The sequence below is a fragment of the Xenopus laevis genome, chromosome 9_10L (assembly GCF_017654675.1).
Source record: "Xenopus laevis strain J_2021 chromosome 9_10L, Xenopus_laevis_v10.1, whole genome shotgun sequence".
Taxonomy (NCBI): domain Eukaryota; kingdom Metazoa; phylum Chordata; class Amphibia; order Anura; family Pipidae; genus Xenopus; species Xenopus laevis.
In genome coordinates, this window is record NC_054387.1 from 80,934,878 (window position 1) to 80,958,198 (window position 23,321).

Here is a 23,321-nt window from a genome sequence, read left to right on the forward strand (position 1 = left end):
CAGTTTACTCCATTGACAATAGTTAAACAGTATTTTTGTCATTAAATCTGTCTCTATGGGGAAAATCTGGCATTGAATTCGGAGATAAGATGTTCTCATCAAATTAAATCTGGCCTATAATATAATAAATAAGGTAAGAATCATGCCTCAGATGGCACTTTACTGGAGGCGGCCAGAAGCCATCTATGGTAAGTTTAAGGCTTGAATTTTTATTTATTATTATAAATATATTATTTATATATTTCTTTTTACACCAGAATTTCGGAGCATCTTGTGTAGAGTGCAGTTGCAATCCTGCCCTACAACATGTGATCAGAACCAGCAGTTTAGAGAATAGCAAAGAAATCTGATTTTAGCAGCAATTGCATTTATAAATATCTATAACATTTTTTAAAATTTGTGATGTATGTTGCATAGATACTAGGTTGCACTGGCTGGGTATTCATTTGCATTGATGTGCACTATGAACGCAGATGTTTCCAGGCTTCTTTGAAGGTTTCACTATAAAGTCAAAAGGCTGAGACAAAAAACCGCGCTGCAGATGTTGCAGTGTATAAGGGCATATATATTTGTGCGTTACTCGTGAGAAGCTGTAAGGCTGCCGTTTGCAGCTCCTCCTCTATCCTTTGTTATAAAGTATATTTGACTAAGGAAGGAAATAAAACCTTTCTCTGGATAATGTTTGAAAATAATTGGGTAATCTTGTGGTTTTCAGAACCCCGCTGGGAGCGTCTTTGGATGAGCAGAACAATCCTGTTAGCTCACAGAAAGGTAAGATGGTCCTTTTTGTCTGTTGTATGAATATAGCAAATATCTCTTGTGCTGTGTTCCTGCATGATTGCAAATCTATCTGCAGACTCAGTAGGAAAGGGCTTTGCTTGGAGTTGCATTATTTATAATCAAAAGACAACTTTTTAAATTGAAATATGCATTTTTGTACGGTGCAAAGAATAGAGCTTTATGTTTTAAAATTGGGTGTTTTTTTTGTTTTTTTGGTCAAGGAAATACTTTTCATCTCTCAGTTTCAAACTAAATTGTGGTCCCAACTTCTTAAATAGGAGTTACACTAAATATATTTATCCACATCTATAAATATTATATTTTTTTCTATATTATTTGAGTCGGCCCCTGTGCCTCAAGTGGATAGTTACGTTATTGGTCCAGCAGAATGAAGGTTAACTGCTGCACACCGCTTACTTGCATATAGGGTAGGGATACACCAAATCCTTTATTTGGGATTCGGCCGAATCCGTAAATTCTTGGTGAAAGATTTGGCCAAATACTGAACCGAATCCTAATTTGCATATGCAAATGTAAAAAAAAAATTCTTCTTTCGTGACAGTCACATGATTTCCCTACCCACCCCTATTTTACGTATGCAAATTAGGATTCGTTAGGCCAGGCACAAGGATTCAGCCGAATCCTGGAATTGGTGCATCCCTAATATAGGGTGCGTTCAATTTCCAGGCTGCTTCCAAGTCAATTAGTATCCAAGCTGTAGAAGGGGAAGAAGCACACCAACTCACACGGGCTTAAGCCTTCATCATATTTATTGCAGACATTGTGGCACAAGCGTTTGGGGACCAACCCCTTCCTCAGGTGAAAAAAAAGTATTTGCACCTGAGAAAGGGGTTGGTCCCAGAAAGCTTGTGCCACAATGTCTGCAATAAACATGATGAAGGCTTAAGCGCGTGTGAGTTGGTGTGCTTCTTCCGCTTCTACAGTTTGGTTACGTTATTGGTCACACAGCAATATTCAGTTGAATAAGGCAGTGCATTAAGCCCTGTGTATAAGTAGTAGATAATACACTCCCTACTGTTATTTATAAAGCTGTTTGAAGTCACTGAGATCACATGATGTTTATATAGAGAATAATATACACCCCGTTGTCTGGTATAGGGATATGATAAGTCACAGAGGAGTAACACTACCATGTACTTTCTCCAAAGATATAATTAATCCTTATTAGAGGCAAAACAATCTTATTGGGTTTATTTAATGTTTTGCTCTTCACATTGTATGGAGGGCTGATTCATCATTATAATCCACCAATGGAGGTGTAAGTGATATTGTGTATTTTGCTATGCGACATAGGAGTGTTGTGTGTCTGTAGATATTTGCATGACAGCCCACAGAGTGTGCGACCTTATGAAGGGGACCGTATTATTTTAACTTCCAGGAAAAATTCTAGGGTGGAACTTGGGAGAAGCTGACAACACGTACTTTAGTGTAAACTGACCGACACTTAATATTTTCCCATAACTTCTCCACTTTACCTAGCTTTTTCCATCATAGAAGATTTCTCTTTTAATTTTGCACGGTTGGGATAAAACACCTGCACAGGCTGGTTACTCAGGCTATTGAGGAATTTATGAAGCCACTTTAGTGTATTCTCTGGTGTGTGTGGTGTGAACGACCTGTTCTGAAGGACTCTTAAGAACCTATAAAGATAAGGTGATTAGGCCTGCTGTTTAATTATGCCTTGTCCTCCCTGAACCTGCCGTAAATGATCACTTGTACCACCCCCATGTAGTTTAAAGTAAAACAGAGAATGCAGCATTATCTGTCTATGTGACTCTTCACTGTAGGGAAGTAAAACATGCCAGATCAGCACCCTTCCACCAGCACGCTCAACTCTCTTCTTCTTCCTTTCTCCCTCCCAACCTTCTTCTTGTGTGAGCAAGATTAAGTTCCATTTGCTATGTTACCGGCTACTGATGCAGTGGCTACCAATGGAATGTGTGAAATGACTGACTCGCCACTGGATTTTTATCTTGTTTTAGGCATGCTATTAAAGAATGGTGGAAGCTTTGAAGATGATTTGTCTCTTGGAGCAGAAGGTGAGTAACTCTTTGAAAAGATTACTAGCAATGCTAGTTGTCATTATTTGGGTGCTCTCTAGCTGATGGTCTACAATTGCCTGCTAGGCTGGTATATGATCAGAGCTGCATGTAGAAGAAACCTTTTCCTATGCTGCTTAATGCAGGATATTATATTATTTGGCTTTTATTTATAAGGGCAAGTGCAGTTTCCTTACTAAATATGGCAGTCGTGGACATTATAAAATTCTACAGGTGGGGAATTAGTTTGTATAATAATTGTATTGCCATTGCAAGGGACACGTGAGCACTTCTTGAAAGTATATTTTGTAGGAACAGATTCATGTTTATTCTTCTAGGGAAATTATGAGACACGGCAAAGACCTTCTTTATAAAATGTTATGTCCACGCTTGGTAAAAACGTGACATGAGTTTATTCCTGTGAAACTTTGAGTTGCACTTCCATCTACTGATTGTATGTACAGTAAATAACATTGCTACTATTCCTTGCTTAATTGGAATACATACTGTACCTGCCAGGATCTTCCCCCTATTCAGTCAGTTATGTACAGTTTACAATTTGGGCAACAATCCCAGAGAAAGGCTACAGCATGCTGTTTATATTTGATCCTGGATAGTCTTTGACAATTTTGGCACAAAGCTTATGGAGACCAGCAGTTTTTGTATTACAGTTTTTTTAATGTTACCTAAGATATGAGATGGAATGGCAGAGGAAACCATTCCATCAACTAGCCAATGCATCTAGGCTTCAAATATAAACCACTCAACAGAGCATGCCTTATATCTGCCTGTCATAGGTCAGTAGGTACGTAGACAAGCCTATGTACAATGAATTAAGCATTAGCATAAGGATAGCAGGGTTTAAACCCTACTCTGTTGCCATGCTGTTTATCAGAGAGATGTGACCTATGGTCACTGTGTTGTTACACAATCACAATGGTTGCAGATTGAATCTGGTTATGAAATTAGCAGTTATTAGGAAAAGTATACTCTAAGGGGCAGATTTATCAAAGGTCAAAGTGAATTTTAGAATGAAAAAACTACAAATTTTGAAGTAATTTTTGGGTACTTCGACCATCGAATAGGCCAAATTCGACTTCGGTTCTAATTGAAAATACGATTACGAATAGGCCAAATTCGAGAAGTACTGTCACTTTAAAAAACTTCGACTTCAACACTTCACCACCTTAAACCTGCCGAAATTGCTATGTTAGCCTATGGGGACATCCTAGAACCTATAGCCAGTATTTGGCTAAGTTTTGAGAAGGTGAAGGATTTTTTTGTAAGATCGTACGATTCGAAGTACGATATTTAAAATCCTTCAACTTCGAATGTCAGACTACCCCTATCGATGGTCGAATTTCGAAGTTTTTTTTACTTCGAAATTCGACCATTGATAAATCTGCCCCTAAGTAAAACTTGCTTTCCAAAAATTATATTCTTAATTAGATGCTGAGCTATTAGAGCATATTTTAAATTTGTTTATTTGATTTATTTCTCTACATATTTGCATTCATGCATATTAGTGACAGTTACTACCATTAGACCAAAAATAATAATTCCGCAGATCACGATAGTTTGATAAAATGTAATTTATATTTATTTTGTGATTTTTAGATAATGATTTGTTTGTTTAAAGAGAGACTATATTTCTGTTGGTACTGTTCTTTTTTTATATTGGTAATTGTATTTTCTTTCTTTTGTATTTATAAATGGATATGTTATTCATTAGCGGTTGCTCAGCATTGTAAATATAATATAATCCCTGAATCTGAAAAAAGATTACTAACCTTGCAATGAATCTGAGTAATACTGACTGCAAGACCATTGAACTGAGCGGGAGAAGGGAAAGGAAAATGTCAAGAAAAAAGTATATACCCTATTCCCCTATGGCAATGAGATAAGTCCACCCAACAATATGGTCTTTAAAGACCAACACTTCAGGGTTCGTCCATCCATTTAGTGATGACAACAGTCTTTATAGATCACTGTATAGATGAAATGTATGACATGTCCAGTCTTCGTCAGAATCTCCTCAGGCTTTGGCTTTTTAAATGGTGACACCAATAGTTGTACAGTACTAAGATCGAATAACCCTGAAGGGCCGTAATGTCCTCATGTTGTTACATTGCTAGTATAATAAGAATACTTAAATCTTTTGCACTAAATTTGTTTTTTTTCTTATAGTATATGTTTAAAGGAGAAGTAAACCCTAAAAATGAATATGGCTAAAAAAAAAGCCGTATTTTATACACTGCATTACAACAGTTTTTAGTTTCAGCTTGTCAATAGCGGCAATGACCAAGGGCTTCAAACTTGTCACAGGAGGTTACCATCTTGGAAAGTGTCTGTGACACTCCTGCTCAGTGGGCTATGAGCAGCTGTTGAGAAGCTAAGTTTAGGGATCATTGCAAATTATCGAGCAGAAATGAGGTTGCCCTGTAATCTAGGTTGTTGCTATAAGGCTGATTATTAAATTCACTAGTTTCTGTGCTGCAATCTAGTAATTATCTGTATTTATTACTAATCGCCCTTCTTTTGTGACATTTCATGTAACTGACAGCAGCACAGAGCATGTGCAGTGAATCAGCAGAAAAGAAAATTGGGAGCTACTGAGGCATCTTTGGAGGCACAGAACTTTACTGCTAAAGGAATGTGGTTGCCTTGGGCTGGCACAGAAGCCCAAAATATAGCCTACTTCTTTAGTTCTACTTTAGTGTCTCATTCAAACATTTTTCCTCTAAAGAAAACAACACAATCCCGCTGTTTGTCAACTTTGCAAGCTCCTATTGGAATTGGCCAGTTAGAACAGGTGAAATCTGTTGGTGACTCACAGTATCATTGTTTTGAACTGTCTGGGGGAAAAAATTTTTATTTTGAGCAACTCGCAAATAAATCATTAAATTAATAAAAAAACTTATGGAATAATGAAACCTATTTGTGAAACAGCTTTATTAAATATTCACCTGACTTTAGTGAATTTTTGTAACCTCAACAGCCCCCTTTACATTTTAATCTATAATAGCAATATTTATAAGGAGAACTAACCCCGAAAATGAAAATTTAATACAAGCTTCAGCATACTAAAATAAGAAACTTTCTAAATATAATCAATTAAAAATTCTGTACTGTTTCTGGAATCAAGTTCATCTTTACTATTCCTTTCTCAGAATCTGTTTCTCTTCATGCAGGAGTTGGGTGTCAGATAATCATTTACAGTTAGATCCAATATATCTTTTTGCCTAGAAGATGTATTACAGCTCGCTCTATTAAAATTACCATATATCCTGTCTCTCTACACGCAGAATTGGGCAAAAGGCAGTTATTTTGTTAGATTTTGTTTGTACTGAAATCTGTTATTTGAGTGAGTTCTAATACACCTGCTAGGAAAGGAAGTCCCCCTATTAGATATATTGGATCATTCATCTGACACCCAACTGCTACATGAAGACAGAATGAAAAGAAACAGATGCTGAGAGAGGGATAGTGAACATAAAATTTATTATTTCAGAAACAATGTAGAATATTTAATTTATCGTATTTACAAAGTTTCTTATTTCAGTATGCTGAACATTTTCATTTTTGCAATAGTTCCTCTTTAACTTAATACAGGTATGAGAGCTGTCATCTGGAAACCCATCCTGAAAGCTCCGAATGACAGAAAGGCCATCTCCCATAGACACCATTTAATCCAAGAATTAAATTATTAAAATTTTAATAAAAAAAAAGAACCCTGTACTTGATCCCAAATAAGATGTAATTAGTATGGGATTTATTTAATGTTTAGGTGATTTTTTTTTTTTTTTCTTAGTAGAATTAGGTATGAGGATCCAAATTTCGGAAAACCCCATGTACCAAGCATTCTGGATAAAGGGTCACATACATGTACAGTTTTAAATTCATGCAAAGTTTTCTACAGAGATTCTAAGATTACATTATTTAGATAATGTGGTAAGGATATAACTTGCCACTGAGAAAATTATCATAAGGCTCTTCTCTTACTTCCGTGGTTGGCTGGACTTCTGCTTTCTTTGCGGAAATTCAAGCATTATGCTCTAAACACCATTCACTGATGAAAACATACCTTTACTTGCTAACTAAGCTTGTATAAAACATATATACTGATGGCAAATACTTGTACTGGTGTGGGACCTGTTATCCAAAATGCCTGGGATCTGGGGCTTTCCGGATAAAAATCTTTATGTAATTTGGTTCTTCATACTTTTTTTTTTTTCTACTGTACCATAATAACTATCTTTGAAAACTGTGCTACCACTGTGTTATTTGCACTTGCCCTGGCTTGCCCCTGTTATCAGTTATCCACATTTATTTATATAGCACCAACAATTTATTCAGCACTCTACAATAATCTGCAAAGAGTTGAGTAATTTCTGGAGACTGCGCCATTCTCTTGAAAGTCTTAAGGGCTTTAGTAACACTGTTGCTGGATTTACTGAAAATACAAAAGATGAGTGGATTAAAAAAACATCAGAATTATACGAAGCATCTAATAATTGCTTCAGATCTTCAGAATTTACTAGTGGCATGTATCAACAAATCTGAAAGGAAAATACATTTCATGTATTCGTTCTTCAATACCAGTATGGCCTAATACATGTGTATCTATAGTAACTGAGAAGCATTACTAATTCAGTTACTTTTATTCTTGCTCACAGCTAATCACCTCCTTCAAAGATACCTGCCGCTGGATACCCCTTTGTAAGTTGCTCATCGTGTAGTCCTTTTCTTTTGACTGAATCTGAGTCGTAGTGAATTGTTCACACTTGTATCTCTATTTTAAGTAGTGCCGTGCTGGCAAAGGAGCGCAGATTCCAGTTTCACCAGAAAGGGAGAAGCATGAACTCCACTGGTTCTGGGAAGAGCAGCACCACTGTATCAAGGTAAGTGGGCCTGTTATATTGCAAAAACGCATGACCAACGGAAGAGGAAGGATAGGCTTTTCTAAAAAAACTGCTTTTATTTTTCCCAGCTTGTCAGACAATTCTTGTTAAAGTTCCTGGAAATTAAATTTTATATGGCTGCAGGAATTTTTTTTCTTGAATATGATATACTTGTTTAGTTGTTTTTTTTATATTTCATTAACAAATGTAAAACTGCTCCCTCTTTAAGTGCAATTTAATCTATAGTTTCTTTTTCTATTAACCTTATTTTTCTCTTTATATTTAATTTTCCTAAGATTAGCCATACTGCTTCAATAGTTATGGTATGGGCAGGATAGCTTATGTAGAATGCTGATATTCTGTCTAAATGTGGTATAAGGCAAAATTATAAAGTTAAGAAGTTTAACTTTAGCTTGTGGTCAGAACAACTAATTCCGGATTTCTGTTGTGTAGCTGATAAGAAAAAAAGAGTTATTTCTATGTTTCTATTTGTTTTTTACATTTCTTTTTTAAACGCCATATGAATTAATCTATGTTTTTCCTTCACCCCCCTTGGGCAACCACCCAATGACATGCCTTTAAATATATAATTTTAAAAATCTGCTGTTTGAGACCATCATTTTTAAATTCTGTCTGTAGTTTGCTTGGTCTTCAGAACTTTTGTGTTTTGAATTCACATCTATTCTATTTGACAAACTTTTTTTGTTAAATTCCTTAGTGTTTCAGAGTTACTAGATTTATACGAAGAAGACCCAGAAGAAATTCTTTACAATCTTGGATTTGGTAAAGATGAACCAGATATCGCTTCTAAAATACCATCAAGGTTTTTCAACAATTGTTCTCTTGCCCATGGGATTGATATCAAACTGTTTTTGAATGCTCAGATGCAACGTTTAGAAGTGGAAAATCCCAACTTTGCATTAACAAGTACGTAACTGTATCATTTTTTAACTTTACTAAATTACTTCCTAAGTTTAAAAAGATTACATTCAGGTGATCCATTCTTCCAATCAAGATTGCATATGTTTAGCATATCATCGATCCACTTCATAAATCCCACCACAATTTCCAAGGCTTAACATAATTTCTGGATTTTTTTCTATCAGAAAAGTTGCGGCTGCAAAACACGGACAAATACACTTTTGACCTTCCTGAATGACTTTAATGATGCACATATAGACCACTTTAGCCCCTCCCCCCAAAAAAATGCTGTTTGGCAGTAGACGGTACAGCCAAATCAGTAAAGGGTCTATTTCAGCTGATGGTTGTATTGACTCGTGTGTAAATTCATTACCTGAGATTTCTAACCTGCTGACAACCTGTTTAATCTTGAATGGGTATCAACCCCACAGAATACATCATGGTTGACAATTTGGCTACCATGCATGACCAGCTGACCAGATGGTCAGCCTTAACAGTGGCCTAAGCTTTTCTCCATTTCTGTATACATTTATGGTTTAAGATACAGATTGCTATGGCAAAATGAAAGTGTATGGCTGAGCCTATGTCTTTCTTCTTTTCAATGTTATCTATTAATGTACAGTTTTGCTGCAACCAACCTTTGCTTCTAAACACATTTTCTTTTTTTCACATTGTCTTCCTCAGGTCGATTTCGACAGATTAAAGTCCTTACTGATGTGGCAAATGCATTTTCTTCTTTATACTCTCAAGTTAGTGGAACCCCACTTGAGAGAATAGGTAGCTCCAAATGTCTGATACCTGATAAAGATCAAGAACCTGCCAAGCCAGCACCTCTGGTAAGGTCTTCAAGCAGGCTAATGGAAACCATATCCAAACTTAATTTGTATGGGAATCGGTTAACTTCAGAGAGCAACGCTTCTGACGATGACAAACGTCAAAACGGCCAAGATGGCTCTGTTAAAATAGATCAAAAATCACAGAAACTTTTTAAAAAGAATTCTCCACCTCTGGCCACAGTTAGCGAGGAGACTTCAAACTCTGGGATAGTCTTGGACTTAAACCCCATTGATACCTCTTCCCTTCCAAAAGAGAAAAGTGCTGATAATTTGGATGAAGTATTGACTGGGTCTTGCACTGAAAAGACAGAAGAGAGTTCAGTTAGCCAAAATGAATATGACATTTCAAGTATTGCAGACTCCTCTGCTAAAAATACAGATATTATTACAGATCAGGAGTCAGAAAGTTATCTAACAGAAGAAACCCCTCACACATCTACACCAGAGAAGGAGTTGTATGCACCAAACAAAACAATACTGAACCTGCTCAATCAGCCAAAGGACTCTTTTGAGCTTGAAGAGGTATGTAAAACATTGCTAATTTTCTTATTAAAACTAAATGTTTATATATATATATATTTTGCATACCATGAAAGGCAGAGTTTGATGTATTTGTATGGCCAGTACCAACTTTGAGAGATTTTTCTGTTTTTAAATGTGCCCCCCAAATCATCTTGGAAAGCTCACAGTTTTATGGTTAGTCTCCTCTCTGATAATACATCAAACCCCACCCCCAGCTTTTTTTTCCCTCCTTATTAACTTGGTTCTCTGTGCTTGCATTTTTGTGTGTAATTGTTGCTTCCTACTGAATACTACTTGCAGTTCTATGTGGTGTTCCAAGTTGCCAAAAGGAATATTTATAGTGTTTGTTTGTTTTGTGAAGGGTGGTATCGTAAGCGGCTCAGGTATTTAAACGAACAGTAACATCAAAATATGAAAATGTTGTAAAGTAACGAAAATATAAAGGAGAAAAGGCTGAGGTTACACAGCAGATAACATATCAGCTCTGTAGAACATAATGGTGTTATCTGTTATCCACTATTTAACGTGTGTCATGTAGCCTTTTTTCAATTTCTGTCATTGCAACACAGCAGCTTGTTTATATGAACTATAGTAATGTTTCAGAAGCAAACAGACCAGATTTACTAGTGCAGGACAACAGTACATGATATTTTCATTACTTTAAAACACTTTAATTTTTTGGTGTTACTGTTCCTTTAAAGGGATCCTGTCATCGGAAAACATGTTTTTAACGCATCCGTTAATAGTGCTACTCCAGCAGAATTCTGCACTGGAATCCATTTCTCAAAAGAGCAAACAGATTTTTTTATATTCAATTTTGAAATCTGACATGGGGCTAGACATTTTGTCAATTTCCCAGCTGCCCCAAGTCATGTGACTTGTGCTCTGATAAACTTCAATCACTCTTTACTGCTGTAATGCAAGTTAGAGTGATCTCACCCCCACCCTTCCCCCCCCCCCCCAGCAGCCAAACAAAAGAACAATGGGAAGGTAACCAGATAATAGCTCCCTAACACAAGATAACCGCTGCCTGGTAGATCTAAGAACAGCACTTAATAGTAAAAACCCATGTCCCACTGAGACACATTCAGTTACATTGAGAAGGAAAAACCGCAGCCTGCCAGAAAGCATTTCTCTCCTAAAGGGCAGGCACAAGTCACATGACCAGGGGCAGCTGGGAAATTGACAAAATGTCTAGCCCCATGTCAGATTTCAAAATTGAATATAAAAAAATCTGTTTGCTCTTTTGAGAAACGGATTCAGTGCAGAATTCTGCTGGAGTAGCACTAACTGATGTGTTTTGAAAAAAACAAGTTCTCTGATGACAGGATCCCTTTAAGTACTGTACTGCTGTTTTTCTGTACTGCTGCTGGAATGTTGTACATTCCATGTGAATGTCAAATACAGTTTACAAGAGCCTTGTCTTTTTTCCTTTCGAGGGCTACTATTCCCATAGTTGCTAGCAGAATGACTCTTATCAAGAAGCTCTTGATGTTGCTCTCTGACTGCACTAGAGCAGGTTAATTTAAGACCTGCTGATTCAACATGCATAAAATATACATATAAGGTTTTACCTTGTTTTGTAATTTTATTGCATAGAGGTAAAGTTTCCTTACAAAGCAGAATTTTCATGAATACTCATGGTCTTTTCTGACCTCTGTGTCACTGCAAATTTCACTGCTGCCTTTTTTAGCAGGTCCCTGTAGATATAATGATGTGATCAGGTAGTCCAGTGACAGGCCACCCTAAATTTGCAGTTAAATGCAACATTCTTTGTTGTAGCTAGATCTCTAATTTAAATTCAGTAATTCAGATGAAAATTCTTGAGGTATTATTATGTTTGTTAACCTTGCGTGGAGCCCAGTCTACATTGATGAGTTTGTGACTCTAGTGTTTTATGCATCAGGAAAATAGAGCACGTGTGCATTACTGCAGAGGCTTTCAGATTTCTACTGTTTAGGTACCAATGACTGCAGATGTACAGTTTGTTGATAAAGTGGGTGGCACTAAGCTTTCTGTTTTGTCTGGCATTGCTAATATTTTATACACACAGGCTTAATGGAAATTATTCTACAACTGGTACACACCTTTCGATTATTTATAAGCGCATGGCCCTTTGTCACTACACCAACACAGGTGTGCTAACTGTTTTAGGTGTTACATTTTTTTTAGGTTTCTTTATCTATAAAGGTCAATGCGTCTCTCACTGTACACAGTGCACGTTCATACAAAAGGTATCTGCGTTAACCATGGGGGTTGGTAAAAATACTTGGCAATGGTGCTAAAATCTCTTTACTCGCTGCTTGAAACCTCTGCAAAACATTTACCTAACAATGCTAAAACATTTTCTTTAGAGATTTCAAATTTACTTTCCAAGATAAGTGGTGTGATGGCACGCACATATAAGTCTCCAGTGAGCTGTAGGAGTGTGAACAAACACAAGGTTTGTATATAAATATGTATTGGTGAGAGAGCAGTCAATCCCATCTGCTAGGGTTTCTCACACTTTGCAGGCACTAGGGAAAAGGGTTCTAAGGACGTAGCTGATTAAAGGGAAAGTATACTGTATTTGAAAATAGAGTATATACATGGCTATAAAAAGGCTAATCTGCGCGAGAAGGCCTGTTTGTAGTTTTTGTGTTTTATTGATGTGCATGACCTTTATTACTGCAAGTGATGCAGATTTCTGTGAACTAGTGGTCAGGTGGTTCAAATCCTAGTAGAATTGCTTGTTTTAAGGCAGCATTCTATTGAAGAATGCAGTTCCACGGGCTGAACAAGCTTGTCATGTAGGATTTGTTTGTGAAAGGTCTGGAAATGGCCAGCTTCTACCACTTTTGGGTGTCCTAACCAGAGCTAGCTGCTTCAGTTGGCAGCACCAATGCTTGTGGCAGACAGTAAGAAGTGAGCAATCATGAAGCTCATGGAGATAGATGTGGCCTGGCAAATAGTCATTTTACCTTAAGTTCCACAGGAAATGGCTGGTATTTGTTTTATTTGCTTCCCCTTTAAACAGTCATAGGCCAGGTGCTAGTAGCAGGCACTGTAACTAAAACAATTTCCATATTGTTCCTTCTATTAAATAAGTTAAGTTACCCAAGTTACAAATAAGCGCTCTGGTTTTCTTGGAAATGTGCAGCAATTCATTTCTGAATGGGTGGAGATTGTTACTGTCCTTTGCTCATTGGTGACCTTATCAGAGAAGCAATAATTGACGAAGGTTGGGGAGAACAGAATGGTTTTCTTTGCAAACACATTGAACAAACTCACAACAGGGAGTTGCCAGAGGAAATTAAACCTTTTTACATGCCTTCTTGCCAAGAAAAAAAATAAATGGATGGAGAACAAAACAAAGGAACTCATAAAGACTCATGCGATAAAGTTTGTCTTTGGAGAGAATACTTGTTATATTCAGTTTAGACGCAGTTTTAGGGCTGTGCTAAACATTCAAATGCTATACATCCTGGGGCACATTTACTAAAGGTCGAAGTGAATTCGAAGTAAATTTTCAAATTCAAAAACTTCGAAGTAACTTTTGGGTACTTCGACAATCGAATATGCCAAATTTGACTTCGATTCAAATTGAAAATACTTTAAATATTTGACCATTCGAAAAATCGAAGTAATGTCTGTTTAAAAAACTTTGACTTTGACACTTCGCCACCTTAAACCTGCCGAATTGCTATGTTAGCCTATCGGGACCTCCTAGAACCTATAGCCAACATTTGGCTAAGTTTTTAGAAGTCAAAGTTTAATTTGATTGAAAACTACTAAATTGAATCAAAAATAAAACTTCGACTATCGAATTTTTTTCAATTCGATGGTTGAATTTCGAAGTTTTAGCACTTCGAAATTCGACCCTTAGTAAATGTGTCTGCAGCTGAAATGAGAACACACCATGTTCTTTTAGTCCTATTATAGCTAATGTATATGCTGTTTTTTTTTTTCTCTCTCCATGGGAGTAATAATAAAAGTATGCTCTCTGTTGTATTATAAATAAAGCCATTTTAACAGACTTAATATCTGCCAATTAACTTGAAAATAAAGTATGTTGTACTTAGTGATTAGTGTTATTACTGGTGCTATAAAATACATGTACTGTTTTGTTCAGATGCCTTCTGTAGGCCAGAGTTGCTACTGTGCAAGCATGTAGGGTGTTGCTGAAATAATAAGTAATGAGCAATATAGCTGATACAAACAAATATGAATCGCGTGCCACAGGCCCATTAGTGATTAGTTGAGTGTACAGTTCTATAGAAACCATTACGTCAGAGCAACATCTAGTGTTTTTGCTTCCATACAAATAAAAGGAGGAAAACAGCAGATGGAGGTTTCTCCTGATTTGACTGGCAATGCAGATTACTGAAGGATAAATAACTGAATCAGTAATGCTTCATTTACAGGTGGCTTGGCCTGCATGGCTCACCATGTCATTCCATTAAAATAGAACATTATCACACTTATTTATTTATTTTTAATATAATTATTATTGAAATGAATACTCTTGATATGTTTTGCCAAGGTACACTATCCAAACAAAGTATGCTCTCTGTACTTATTTATCTTAAAAGTGGTGACACGGAAACTTGGCAATATTGTTGCAAGGGAGCTGTGCCTCTCTGCTTGTGTCCAGTAATGCACATCCTTTGTCAGGTGTTGGTCCTTGTTTAAAAAAAAAAAAAAAAAAAAAGTTACTGGTAATTACATTTCACACCTATATTTTGACCCAAGTTCTTTTCATGTAATGCAGATGTCGGATAAAGATTTTCCTTGGTTGAAAAAAATATCAGCAGAAGACTTGAATATCGGTCGGCTCGCGGATCAGGCAGGGTGGAAAATTTTGATCGCCCATTGTTAGTGCTGAATTGTCAGATACAGGTAGAATTCTATTGTTTCTACCTGTATATCTGACGATTCAGCTCTACACGTGGAAAGATCGTTATTGTAACGTCTATGGCCACCTTAAGCTCAAAGGTTATTACAAAAATGGAGAAGGCAGGAACCAAGTGGCTGTATTCACAATTTTTACCTTGCCTTCTACTAAGTAGAGAGCCCCTTGGTTGCTGCTTTCTCCATCTTTTGTCGTTTCACCAGGTCTTAGTCAAAGCAAGTTCAGCACAAGAACTATGTAGGGTGCATGGCATTTTAAGGGTGATGGGAGGCAAAGAAATCTAACCTCACAATGTACAATGCCAAGAGTTAGCTGTAATGGGGGCCACTATTCGATTCTTGAGCACTAGAAACCCATCTCTGGTATCTCACCATCAGAAAGTCTTATGATAAAGTCTGGATTTGCTAAATGTCAGGAAAGCACTACCTCAGGCAGGTCAAATTTGGTGGAGGCGGGATAATGGTTGAGCTGTTTTCTGTGGTTTGCCTCTGGTTGCATTTAAAATGAAACCTTAAGCCTACAGTTAACAACTGACAATGTTTTGCTTTATTCTATGACAATAGTTTAGAGCAGGGTTGTGTCCTGCTCTGTATAATGATGTCATTCACAAAGAGACAAATATAACCAAAAATTTAGCAAAGCCTTCCAAAAGAGTGGAGGCTTTTACAGCAGCAAAATGTGAACATACAGTACTTCATATTAACCTTGGCAATGTGGTAATCTTGGTTTGGGAATAAAATGTTGGACATGCCAGTGTCTGGATATTTTTGGTATACTTTCAACAGCTACACTTTAAGCTTGTGCACCAAGAAAGAATCTGCATAGTGTATTTTGCAATCTTAAAGGTTCATTCTTTTTATTCCCTAGGTATTTGTCTAATAAAGAGCAGACTGTATCATGTATTCTTCTTGTACTGTATTTTGCTAGCTTACATTAAGGGGATATAGAGCAGTTTCAGTTTTGCATGTGTCTTAAAGGTGAAGGAAAGGCTTGGTGCACTTCAGGGTGCTAAATGCTAGGCACCCCCAAGTGATTGTATTGACTTACCTGAAACCCCGGGCCGGTGCTCCTATCAGCAGAAAACTGCACCGGCCAGGGTTTTACCAGTGAGCACCACGGGGCGATCTTCCGTCTTCCTCCTTCTTCGTGCAGCTGCGCATGCGCAGTAGAATGATAAGCCGAACTTTAACTGCGCATGCGTTTGCCCCGGGAAATTTGAAGAAAAAAGAAGAACGCTCCGTGGTGCTCACTGCTATAACCCCGTGCTGGTGTAGTTTTGTGCTGATAGGAGCACCGGCCCGGGGTTTCAGGTAAGTCAATACAATCACTTGGGGGTGCCTAACATTTAGCACCCCGAAGTGCACCAAGCCTTTCCTTCTCCTTTAGGGTCAGGGCACACAGGCAGATTTGCGGAGATTAATCGCCCGGCCACAAATCTGCTCTTCTTCGGGGAGACTAATCTCCCTAAACTGCCTTCCGCCGGCTATAATGAAAATCACCGGCGGGAAGGCACTCAGAGCGATTCGTTTTCCAAAGTCGCCAGAAGTTGCCTCACGAGGACACTTCGGGTGATTTTGGAAAAATGGAAGAGTTGAATTTCAGAATCCAGTTGCCCTTTTGTGCCTTGTCATTTGCCCCAAGGCCTTGAACAATTGGGACAAAGTACTCCCCAGCACACCCTGAACCTTAGTGTTATGGTTCCAACTGGTGCTCAATGTTTCCTGAGGGACCGGCATCCTGCAATTCATAGCAAGTAGAATGGAAACTGGCACAACAAGGCTGTTACAAGCAGGATCTACCCTGCATGTTTATTAAATTCAAGTGATGGTCAGACAACTGGTGTCCGTTGTACTTGCCCAAAGGCCTTGAAACCAGTTTCCATGAGACAGTCACCTGACAAGCCTGTTCAGGACATTGCCATAGATGTCTGTTGGGTATTTGAGTCGATTAACAGTGTAAGAGGTTTAAACACACAGCACTTCTGTCTGAACTCTCCCCTGGTGCTCTTTACTCAAAGCTAAATTGCATCTTATGTTGCAACACAGTCACGCAGCTTGTTTTTTGTGATAGACGATGTTTGTTTCAATGTATTGGAAAATAAAGGTAATAAATTCACTACAGGAAAGAAGCCTTTAGCAAAACAACATGAAGCAGTGCTGCCAGACCAGTTATGTAACCATATGTAGTAGCAAAGAACTCCAACTCGTATCAGTTATATATGCTGATGCTTTATATAATATTTATAGCTGTTGAAGCTAGAGGCAAAAATTTAGTTTGCCACCAACGTGAACTTGATCTTGGTAAACCTCTGTTGAGGGTGAGGGCAGACTGTACTGGTGTTAACCCAGCCCACCAGACAAGCCAGTGGCACTCGTTGCCAGTGGAATTTAAATTACATTAAAATCAAAATAGTTCATAAAATCTAGGACAAACACTCATACTATTATTATCATCATTTAACGTTAGAACTGCTACTTTGTAGAAAATGTATGCAATTAGCAACCCCATAAAACATATGTATGTTACATTACTCCGTGAAACCGAAAGAAACCGTCTTACCAATACATCAACAGATGAGGAATGTTGCATCCAAATGTTACTTTTCCCTTTTACACATGTTCCTTGTAGTAATAGAAGTGCAGGGTAGATTTTTCTATTAGCAGTGTATTGTGATGCTTTGGCTGTCCTGCTGACTCAGTTGCATCCCCTACACTGTAAATTTGGGAATAGCCAGTAATTTTTTACATCTGGTGGCCAAAGACAAGATTCTATGCTCTATGATGTGATGGCAAAATAAGTTTAAACTACTCAAAAGTCACTGGTTCCATAACTGGGAACATGAGCTTTAGAATCCATTACATGGCAATTGAACCGGTTGAGGAAGGGGATGCATTGTACTGTGAGTCTAAGAATGGTAATGAGTATCATTGCTTCCATTCAGTCGGTGGATTCAAGTATAACTGTTTGGCAGTATTTGTGCACCTTTTTTACATAAGCCCACTTTGTAAAAGGTGGGTATATTTTCCCCTTTAAGCTTGGGTCACATCTTACGGATTTCGGCCTGCAGAGAAATACAGACTGAGAACCTGCTGATTGCTGCTGTTCCCCCTGCACCCGTAAGGAAATCTTACTTCCACTTTGACGCAGATAGATGCAGATTTCAGTGCAAAAATGCTAAACCTTGCTTTTCAGCACCAAAATCTGCACCCGAGGTAAGGTTTCCAAGTTCAGGCGAAGGAGCAGCAGGGGGGAGGATCCTCATCTGCGTTTCTCAGCAGGCTGGGAACCGCATGGTGCGGCCCCTAAAGGTGGCCATAGACGCACGGATATTATCGTACAAAATTAATTTCAGTACGATACTTGGTGCGTGTATGGCAGGAGGCGCCTTTGAAGACACCCAAACATCGCCCAATGTTAGTGCTGAATCATCAGATATAGGCAGAATTCTATTGTTTCTACCTGTATATCTGACCATTCAGTTCTACAAGTCTATTGAAACAAACAATCTTTCTTGGAAAGATCTTTTCCAAGAAAGATCGTAATTGTCATTTTGATGGCCACCTTAAGTGCTTTGAGCTGTTCAGTTATCTGATACACATACCTTGCAAGCCAATAACCCTCAAGGCAGATACGATTCCCTGGAATTTCCCAACTAGTGCTGATAGTCATAGGGTGCCTGCATCTTAGCCATGTGTTGGCTCCCAGATATTACTTAATATAAATTGTCCAGTGCCACAGCTTATTGTTTCCTTTTTTGTGTAATCACATTGTATCTTGCTCTTTAATAGCAGATTTAATTTATTGGATGTCAGTCATACTAGAACAGGCATTTTTATATGATTGGCACCCAGTAGTTCTGAAGCATATAGGGAATTGCAGCAAGACTGAGAGAATGAATCATTGAGCCATAAACTTTTCAGGGTAATCACGTTGATCGAAATGAGTCACGTTATAAGTTAACTTGTCATAGAAAGAACTGAGCGCTGACGTGTAGGAAGAAATGACAGCCTTGTGGGTATAAGTGCTTATCAGGCTCTTGCCACTCTTTCCTCATCATGTTCCTAAGCATTCTTTTTCTGTGGCGTCCCTCACTCTTATCTTATAAAAATTCCTCTGCCCTTCCTTAAAAGAATGTGCTTAACTCGGGGACATAGTCATACAACGCACAAGATTGTCTCAGAAAATGTGCATTTTGGGAAACCACTGCACAGTGTCTATGACAATTACAAATAAAAAAATTTATGGCTAGATTATTTTCAAATTCCCAGCAACTACTTGTAGTTCTGCTGCATTGCAGTAAATACATCTGTTTTGATTTGAAGCATTGCATGGGTCCCCATTGCTTCCAGTTATTATAGTGCATTAAGCTGATCAGTAAGTAATAGAGCTATCCTGCAAAATAAATATATAGCTAAGCCGAGAGGAATTGGGTCATGATATGGAGCAATCGAAGATTAGTTTCAGGTTGGATATTGCACAGTAGGTAGGTGTTGCCAATTGAGCAGTAAAGATTATACTTGATCCCAATGTTAATAATAGGGAAGAAAGATAAACAATATATAAAAAGTCTGGGATGTATGTCATCATAATTACTAAACGTTCTGTGCATTGCTCCTGTGCCCATAGATTTAATGACCAATAACCCCACAAACATTAAGAGAAACTGCCATATGTACTTGTCCTTTATCTATGGGATGATTTGTGATATTATGTTTGCTCGGTCACGTAGTGAGATGTGGGAGAGTTGGTGGCTGAACTCTGATCTCTAATTCCAGAGAATTGTTGTTGTTCTATATTTATGGCTTTCCCACATGCTAACAGGAAGTCTTAATGTCACCAAGGTGGAGCTATAATTGGACTATAATTCCCAGCACCCTCCATTAGTTTACAGCTGCCTGGGTATTGGAGATTTTACTGAAACAATGCCACACTAAATGTGTCTCATTTGGTTGATCTTCTCTTACCAGTATTAGCAGGAAGGCACAGTTGAGTTTTTTTGAGGTTTTAGTAGTCTTGTGCCGAGTTGCTTGGAATTGTCTGATTCTAATTGATCTTTGTTGCCATATCTTTACCCTGTCCTGTGCCTTCTTCCTTTCCCCCCCCCCCCTCTCTGCTAATTCTCATGGCAAATATAATTCCTGCTTTGGAGAATTTGGGAATAAAGAGTCAGTTTTGGAGAAGGTTTGTCTCCTATAAGTCGTAATATGTGCTTGGGAAACATTTGCCATGATGAATATGTTTGCCTCTGTATTGCTCACTAACTGCCACACCCCATTATAATCTAAAGCACTTTGTGAAATAGATACCATTTTTAGTTAAAGCAGAATTTTATTATTTTATCTCTTATCTGTTGGAAATTATGTTTGCTTTTTTTAAAACTTCTCTCTTTCTCACAGACATTCCTGATTTAAAGTACAGCCAGGCAATACTACAATGGGGAACACAAAGCTTAATACAAGTGTTATAATTAGAACACAAGCCCAGAGATCTACATTACACATTCAAAATAAATGTACAGATATTTTTTGTTGACGACACTATCTCTACATGTATCTGCATGCTTAGCGATTTTCTTGATAGTCTGATTTAACTGAAGATCATAGTTACATACATTTACATGATTTAACTGAAGATCAGATTGGTTGGTCTAAAGCATTTAAATCCCTTGCTCACTGCAAGCAGACTCCGTAGGTGCAACTAATAGCAAAGCACTGACCATTATTTGTGTAATAAGTCACCATGTTTGCACTAAGTCTAGCAATCAATCAGATGTTTTCTTTTAAACTGGGGATGTGTTAATGTTGCATGCTGATTTGTTGCTATGGGCGATCTTGGCAATTTTTTATGACAGGTATGGGATCTGTATTATTCAGAATGCTCAGGATCTGGTGTTTTTCAGATAAGGCATCTTTCCTTATCACACCTTATGAAAATAATTTAAACGTTAAATAAACCCCATAGGCTTTCACTGAGGATTAATTAGATCTTTGTTAGTATCAAATCCAACGTACTGTTTTATTATTACAGAGAAAAAGATACTCTGTTTTAAAAACTTAAAATGGAATCTATGGGAGACGGTCTTTCTGTAATTCAGAGCTTTCTACATAACTGGTTTCTGGATAACTGATCCCATTCAGTTTACAATCTCGTTTTTCCTGCTTTATGTTTTGTGCTGTGTTTGGCATTTTAATTGCGTATAAGGACAAGTAAGCATCTGCAACTTTATTTAAAGGAGTTGTCACGCTCATGGGTTCCCTCTCACTTGCAGAATCTCTTCTCCTGGGACTGTGCTTAATTGTGCCACTGCTCTCTGCATTTGCTTAATACGCCATTTTGGCTGAAATGCTTTTTATTCCAGTGATTAATGGGTTTTTCTTTTTCCAAAGTTAAGGGACATTATAGTGGCAGGAAACAGAAGTTTAGGTTGGTGGTGGCTGATTTAAACAAAGGAAGCATGTTTATTATGGCTGTAGTCTATAAATGCCACTTCTTTTCACTGCAGCCTGAGATAAGCATACATTTCCTTTTCTTCCCTCCCCTCATGCTTTTTAAATTGTGTTTACTAACCATAAAAGTCCATGGAATAGTTGCACCAAAAATCAAACCTGACTTAAAGGGGCACTGAGAGGATATAAAAATCATGTTAGTCTGAGCGCCAGTGCCCTGGGAATGACACCCTTTTCCCCCCTGAAAGGATGACGGCAGTACAACCTCCCACCAAAATGGCAGGCTTAGGAATGTAAGAGAATTCAGCCTTGATGTTCAGGTTGCTTTTCCATATAATGGATAAGAGTCTAAGGATACTTTGACTTTCTGACCAACCTGGGTGCCCTCAAGCCTTGCTTCACAATCAAGAAAAAAAAAAAGTTTAGTAGGCAGGTTTAGACTAGCAACTGTAAGAGGGACCTTTTAATTTTACGAGTATGTTTTTTGTTTTGTTTTCCCCAGCGCTGCCATTGTTAAAGCTGGAGACAATATACCCCCTTGTTCTACAGAGTTTAATAAATAGGCGGGAGTTGCCTATTTTTAGCACAAAATATTGTTTTTCTTGAACTAAACAAGGCAAACGGAAATTGAAGCTAATCCGGTTTTGATCATTGGGGGGTAGATAATTAGATTCCCGGCATCTAATTATCTAATTACAGTAGAACCCCCATTTTTTTGTGATTGTATGAGGGAATATGCTGCCCCTTTTAAGGGTTTATATTTTTCCAAACTAAATATATGTTGGTTTTTCCCAGTCAAAAATATCCTAACTGTTACAGTCTCCATACATGTTCCAGGTGCTGTTTACATTTACTACTGCAGAAATAGCCCACTGCCTGAATTTTTTATTTTTTTGGATGAAGGGAAATTGGTGCATGATTCATGTTTGGTCATTTTTAAGTGGCTTTCATTGTTTTAAAAAATGAGCTTAAAACGAGACTTCCTCTTTTCCTGTAATTTGTCTCGAGCAGTTTTCAGCTTTTCTAACGTTTGCTTTTCCTTTTTCAGTTCTGTTCATTGCTTTGTCTATAATCTGGATTCTAGTAGGAAACTAGCTTTTATGGAATGTGCTGATACTTTATCTTGGCAGCATTTGGTAAAAGTTCTAAAATAAACGATTGTGCTATGCGGTTGTTTTTCACTTCTCTAACTCCATTCGTTCTTTTAGTTGCAGGGAACAGAAGATGAACCTCTGCACAACCCTCAGTCGTGTCACATCTTAGAAAAGCTGGGCAAAGGTAACGTAAGCGTAACTTCTGTGCGTGTATGTTTCAGCTCACCCCAATGGCATTGTTACTGAGATAAGCTCTTGTTAGTTAATCTTTATATGGAAGAGGAAATTCATATTAATGTCACACATTGCTTTGTCTCTGCTGTAGTGGCTGGTGCCTCCCCGTCTGCCCTTAAAAGTGTAGCTTAGCTCTTTGTCTTAGAATGCTATTTTCTACTACACACAAATTGCTATTGGTCTTCATTTTGTCTGTTGAGGTTTATGAATTAGTTAACTTTGTATTCTGTTGCTCTCCAGTTTTGAATTTCTGTTTCTCACCTTAGCAACCAGGCAATAGTTTGAAAAGTCAGAATATAAGCTGGGTAGGGGAGGACCCCTAAAGAATGATATGATTAAATATAATAAAAATGTAGCTGAGGGAGTCGATGACCAAATCCCCCCCCCCATAGCCAGATAACAGATCCAAACTACTTTCTATAATTCTGTTATACATTTTTTTCTTGTATACGTTTTATTCTAAGATATATTTTAATTAAAGGAACAGTAACACCAAAAAAATTGTGTTTTAAAGTAATCAAAATATCATGAACTATTGCCCTGCACTTGTAAAACTGATTTGTTAATCAGTTTTTTTGGTAAGACTGTTTGCTTCTGAAACACTACTATAGTTCATACAAACAAGCTGCTGTGTAG

At 37.7% G+C, this 23,321-nt stretch overlaps 1 protein-coding gene across 5 annotated transcripts in view; it reads left to right on the forward strand.

Moving 5' to 3' along the window:
- The window catches only part of itprid2.L (ITPR interacting domain containing 2 L homeolog), a 52,939-nt gene that overhangs the window by 13,406 nt on the left and 16,212 nt on the right, over positions 1 to 23,321 (forward strand). For 2 of the 5 annotated variants that reach the window (XR_005964239.1, XM_018236008.2), the window contains exons 3-9: positions 716 to 771; positions 2,784 to 2,840; positions 7,517 to 7,559; positions 7,643 to 7,741; positions 8,460 to 8,668; positions 9,347 to 10,020; positions 22,566 to 22,635. Coding sequence is in view for 4 of the 5 variants with exons in the window: in XM_018236008.2 (XP_018091497.1) it covers positions 716 to 771; positions 2,784 to 2,840; positions 7,517 to 7,559; positions 7,643 to 7,741; positions 8,460 to 8,668; positions 9,347 to 10,020; positions 22,566 to 22,635 (1,208 nt within the window). In the remaining variant the exon portion in view is untranslated. Of the gene's footprint in view, positions 1 to 715; positions 772 to 2,783; positions 2,841 to 5,483; positions 5,653 to 7,516; positions 7,560 to 7,642; positions 7,742 to 8,459; positions 8,669 to 9,346; positions 10,021 to 22,565; positions 22,636 to 23,321 lie in introns of those variants that run through there. The other 3 variants (XM_018236009.2, XM_018236011.2, XM_018236012.2) reach the window with 3 other exon arrangements.